This window comes from Marmota flaviventris, chromosome 9, assembly GCF_047511675.1.
Source record: "Marmota flaviventris isolate mMarFla1 chromosome 9, mMarFla1.hap1, whole genome shotgun sequence".
In the NCBI taxonomy this organism is placed as follows: Eukaryota; Metazoa; Chordata; class Mammalia; order Rodentia; family Sciuridae; genus Marmota; species Marmota flaviventris.
In genome coordinates, this window is record NC_092506.1 from 18,867,134 (window position 1) to 18,872,835 (window position 5,702).

Here is a 5,702-nt window from a genome sequence, read left to right on the forward strand (position 1 = left end):
TAATAAAATGCTATATAAAGAGAGATAAAAATTGTTGACTGATTTAACAATGCATAGTGGAGATTTTTTTTTATATTGATACTAGGAAAACTCTCATTTTTTCTTAAGTTTCATGGTATTCATTGAATGGGTGTACCATCATTTACTTAAGTAATCTATTGATGTAACAGGTGATATAACAATGTGCAAAAGTGAAATGACTAGATTATGAGAGTTGTAAACTCATAGTGGATTAATCCATTTTGTGGATAAATAATTTCAATGGACTAATGGGTGGCAACTGTAGCACATATGTTGTAGCAGGAAGAAATAAGTCACTGTGGGCTGAATAATATTTGTCCCTGATTCCTTCTTTTCTCTCTCTCTCTCTCTCTCTCTCTCTCTCTCTCTCTCTCTCTCTTCCTTCTCCTCCTCCTCCTCCTCCTCCTCCTCCTCCTCCTCCTCCTCCTTCTCCTTCTTCTCCTTCTTCTCCTTCTTCTTCTTCTTCTTCCTGTTTGCCATATGGGGAACAATTTTTCTCTGCCAGGCACTTCTGCCATGATGATCTGCCTCATCTTGGGTCCAGGGCAATGGAATGAGTCAGCTGATCATGGATAAAACCACTGAAACCATGAGCTCATAATAAATTTTCCTCCTCTAAGTTGTTGTCAGGCACTCTGATCACAGCAGTGGAAAGCTGACTGATACAAACTGAAAAATGTATAAAAAGGAAGGTGAAGTCATTTCAGGTAGAACAAGCAGCATTTTTTTTCAGGGATTAATAATGGCCATCCATGGGTATGATTAGGGGAGACTGCAAGGAAAATGAAGATATCCTGGACCCTTACAACTACTACTCACCTACATTCTGAACTAGTGCCTACAGGAGAAAGGGAACGATCTTCAAGGCCTCTAGCACACCCAGGATGCTGCATCACTCTCCCAGGGAGGATGCATGCATTTCACCTGATCCTCAGAAAAGGTTGGTGGATGCAATGCAAACTCAGTGCCACTCCATGGAATTCCAAAATTGGCCAATTCTGTGATACTCTCTAAATTGTTCACAATGATGCGAGAGGGTGAGTTTCATGGAGATCCCGAGAGGTGAAACAACAGCACAGACCCAGACTTTCATATCTCTTCAACAAGAAATACTAACAAGCATTAAAAAGAAATAAATGTGCCATGGCCAGTAAAAATAAGGGACATGGTTCTAGAATGAAAACACACAGACAGTATAACCCCCACCTTCATGCTCTAATTAGGTCAGTAAATATTGTCTAACATTCTATGATTTCTACTTCTAGATAAGGTAAAAAAATTCCTTTTTATGAATAAATTTGACTTCACTTTTCCCAATTGATAAGTACCACTGATGCCATTTTGATATTGTTTTTGTTTATCAATGTTGGACACCGTGAGATGTCCCAATTCTACCTTGTGAGTCAACATGTCAAAAGAACTCTAGGGACTTTTCTGATGACCATGATCACAAGGCTATGGTATTAGATGCCAAGATCCAGCAAGAAGAATTGAAAATTTTAAAGATACTCTTGTCCATATTGGAAGATAAAAAAAATATTTATAATTTCATACCCAAATATGCCCTAATAATTCCTGTGGATGGTCTTCTTTTATGTGAAGTACAAGTTGTTATCATGAAGGATGTTGAACAAAGGGAGAATGAAAGAAAGGAAGGAGATTAAAAAGGGAGGAAACAAGGAAAGGATCAGATTTTAAGCAATGATGTCTTTTTTAATATTTTTATTTTGGAATTGTAGTTGGACACAATGCCTTTGTTTTATTTATTTATTTTTATGTGGTGCTGAGGATCGAACCCAGGGCTTCGCACGTGCTAGGCAAGCGCTCTACTGCTGAGCCACAACCCCAGCCCAAGCAATGAGCTCTTTTTAGCAATACAGGTAGATAGAAGAAATAGCTCCTAAAGTTCTATCACACAGTACAATTGCTTTGGGTGACACAATTAATGAATATTTCATGGATAACAAGTGGAGACAATGACAGCTTACCCAACACAAGAAATGATAATTGTCTGATCTTATCTATATATTTTTACCCTAATTTGAACATTACACATTGTATACATATATTGAAATGTCACACTGTCCCCCACAAATATATAAAATTGCTATTGAAGGAAGAATAAAAGAAGAAAAGGAAGCAAGAAAGTAATTTTAGCCTACAAAACATTCATCAAAATATTATCCTTGCATTTACATTTGATTTGTCCCTCCAATTACCCAAACCATTCTATTATTGGATATCAGAGAATCACCAAGTTCCATGAGGTTCAGCAAGAATATTTGACCTCTGTCCTTGGACCATTATACCAATATACGAGGGAGTCTTAGTTACTAAGGAGAATTGTCCTAGCAATAACATGAAGTTCTTATATTTGTTGTTGCTATTCTTGAAAATCATACAAAACTTAAAATCCATTCCAAGAAAGACAAAAATCATACATATATTATTTATCATGTTCCCATCCCTGAGTTCTCCTTTCTGGCCCACAGCTTCCTCATGGCGATTTTCACCTCTGCGTTTCTGAGTGTGTAGATGATGGGATTCAGCATGGGGGTGATGACCGTGTAGAACACAGCCACCAGTTTGTCCACAGTGAAGGTGGACGAGGGCCGCATGTAGATGAAGATGGCAGGTCCAAAAAACAAGATGACCACTGTGATGTGAGAGGCACAGGTGGACAGGGCTTTGCGCCTCCCCTCTGCAGAGCGGTTCCTCAGGTTGAACAGGATGACAATATAGGAAGTCACCAAGATAACAAGGGAGAAGACGGAGATTAATCCACTGTTGGCCAACACAACAACCCCCTCCACAAAGGTGTCCTTGCAGGCTAGCTTGAATAAAGGCTGCAGGTCACAGAAATAGTGGTCCATCACATTGGGACCACAGAAGGGCAGTGGGATGGTGATGATAACCTGAATTATGGAGTGGATGAAGCCCCCCAGCCAGGAACCAGCCACCAGCATGTGACACAGTTGACGACTCATAATGTTCATGTAATGAAGAGGCTTGCAGATGGCCACATAGCGGTCATAAGCCATCACCATAAGCAAAAGGATCTCAGTGACCCCAAAAAAGTGGGAAAAGAAGATCTGGGCCAGACAGCCCTTTAGAGAGATGGTTTTGACCTTGGCAAGTAAGTCAGTGATGAATTTAGGGACTATCGTAGAGGAGTATGTTATCTCCACCAGGGACAGGTAGCCAAGGAAGAAGTACATGGGGGAGCGCAGACTCTTACTGACACTGACTGTCACAACAATGAGGCCATTGCCCACCACAGTGGCCAGGTACACGGGGAGAAACAACACAAAGCACACTCTCTGCACCTCTGGGTCCTGGAAAAGGCCAGTGATGATTAACTCAGTCACATTATTTGTACTGGCCATAGATCCAATTCAAGTGTTCTGGACATCAGATAGTGAAAATCCTGCAATAGAGCAATGATTTTTAGCTCTGATTCAGCTCATTTAAGCACATAAGACAGTGTAAACCAATCTATAATAGACTCATCAGTTCAGTAAGTACTCATTTACCATTAAATGTTAGCAATCTAACACTTTGTATTATTTTAATTTATTTAATTTTACTAATTTTAAGTGGAAGTTCAGAGCTATAGTCATTTTCCCAAGGTTAAAGAGAAAAGTGGTGAATTCTGGGACTCAGAACCAATCTTTCTGACCTTGAGCCCAGACATCTTTCTCATTCACTACAAGATATTCTGAATGTGGGAGCCATTGAAGTAAATAGCCTATATTTCTATTACCTATCTTGCATTTTGATAGCTCTTCCTCTTGGGGAATCCCCCTGATCCACTTCTGGTCCTGTGTTCCTTGTTGCTTTCATGTTTGCTCCAGGGAATGTCTTAATCCATTTTTTGTTGCTATACCTGGATGCCTTAGACTGGGAACATCATAAAAATTAGAGGTTAATTAGTGCACAATTCTGTAGGCTGTGAAGTCCAAAAGTGTGGCCTGGGTCTCTACACAACACTTAGTGGTGGCCTTCTCTGTGAGTCATAGCATGGTAGAGAGCATTACATGGTGAGCACAGCAAGCATGCCAAAGACTTCCTTTTATAATTCTTCCTCAATTGTCTATTAATCCATTAACCCATGAATGGATTAAACCATTTATGAGCAATAATAATAATAAATAATGAGTAAAATAATGAGAAACTTCAAATGGAATCACTGATTAGAAAGCACAACTGAAAAATATTGCATGTATAACAGTAAGAAACTTTTTATAAATATAAAGCATTAGAAATGTAAAATACTCAGAGAGAAAATCCTAAAACTCTAGTGAAGAACATAAAATAATGTTATATTAATGCAAGAGAAGACACATGTCATCACAAAATAATTTATGAAATCATGTTTTTAAATAGTAAAAGACAAGATAAGAAATTGCTTCAATTCTCTGTAAATTTCAATTCTTCTTTAATTAATCCCAAAATATGCATTCTCAACTATAATCCAATGAAATTTCTTTCTATAATTAAACAAAATTATGCTAAAGTTCATCTACAAGGAAAAATAACAGCAATAATCATACTAAAAAATTAATGAAGTGTTTGTCCTTCAGATATTGTTGTTTTTTTGTTTTATTTTGTTTTGTTTTAGTGGCTGTATTTAAAAAAGTTTAATAATGGATGAGAAAGAAATAGTTATATAATTCTCAAAAACTGACATGATGAAACATTTGCCATAGCCAAGTAGATTTAAGAAAGAATGTTCAAAAGATAATAGAGGAACAATTGGTACAACCTTTAGGGGAAACGTATATTTGATGACCAACTATATACTACCATAAAAATAAATTCCAAATTAAACATTTAAGAATGAGAATTTAAATTATTAAAGAATGACAAGTAGAATTGGTGAATGTGATCATAATTTGATGGTAGAAATGCCTTTAGAACTTGGACATAAATGCTAGATTTTGACTACACACACACACACACACACACACAACTTTTAAACAACAAAAATTTATGCATAAAAAAAGTCATTATACAAATGATCCAATGGGAAAAATACTCAATGTATATGAAAATACTCAGTAGTTCCAACATATAAAAATTTTCTAAATCTATAAGAAATAGATGCGCATGCACAATTTACAATAGCAAAGTTATGGGATTAGTTCAGGTGTCCATCAACAGATGAATGGATAAAGAATGTATCATATATACACCTCCATCTCAGTTGCCATGAACAAAGCAACTTGTCTTCACCTAAGTTGTTCTTGTTAAGTATTTTGGTCATGGCTACAAAAAGCTAACAAGGATATATCATCATATACCTTTCATAGCAATTAACAAATTGTTTTGTAATTGTAGCTTCTGCTCTATATCACTTACCAAGAAATACAGTATTCTTGCACTCAAAAATATGTCTGATAGTTTCTTAAATCTATTATTTACATTTTTGGTAGATAGTAATAGCTGGTATCTCAATAATACTTACTATATTCCACACAATTTACAAGTACTCTATAGACATTTATTCATTCATTTTTTCACAAGAAATCTGTGAAGTAGTCTACTTATTATTACCCCTTTTTTACACATAGGAAAACAGACAAACCAAGAAGTAAAGTAAGTTGCCAAAGGCTTCATAGTATTGGAGCCAGGATTGGAAAGCAGGCAGCCCAACCACAGGTCTCGTGCTTTTTCACAAT

At 36.7% G+C, this 5,702-nt stretch overlaps 1 protein-coding gene across 1 annotated transcript; it reads right to left on the minus strand.

The window, feature by feature from the left end:
* Nucleotides 1-2,474: 2,474 nt before the first annotated feature.
* On the minus strand, nucleotides 2,475-3,407 carry LOC114093534 (olfactory receptor 4B1). The gene has a single exon (XM_027936328.2). It carries the CDS (start codon nucleotides 3,405-3,407, stop codon nucleotides 2,475-2,477), a length of 933 nt encoding a protein of 310 aa, XP_027792129.2.
* Between the last annotated feature and the right edge of the window lie 2,295 nt (nucleotides 3,408-5,702).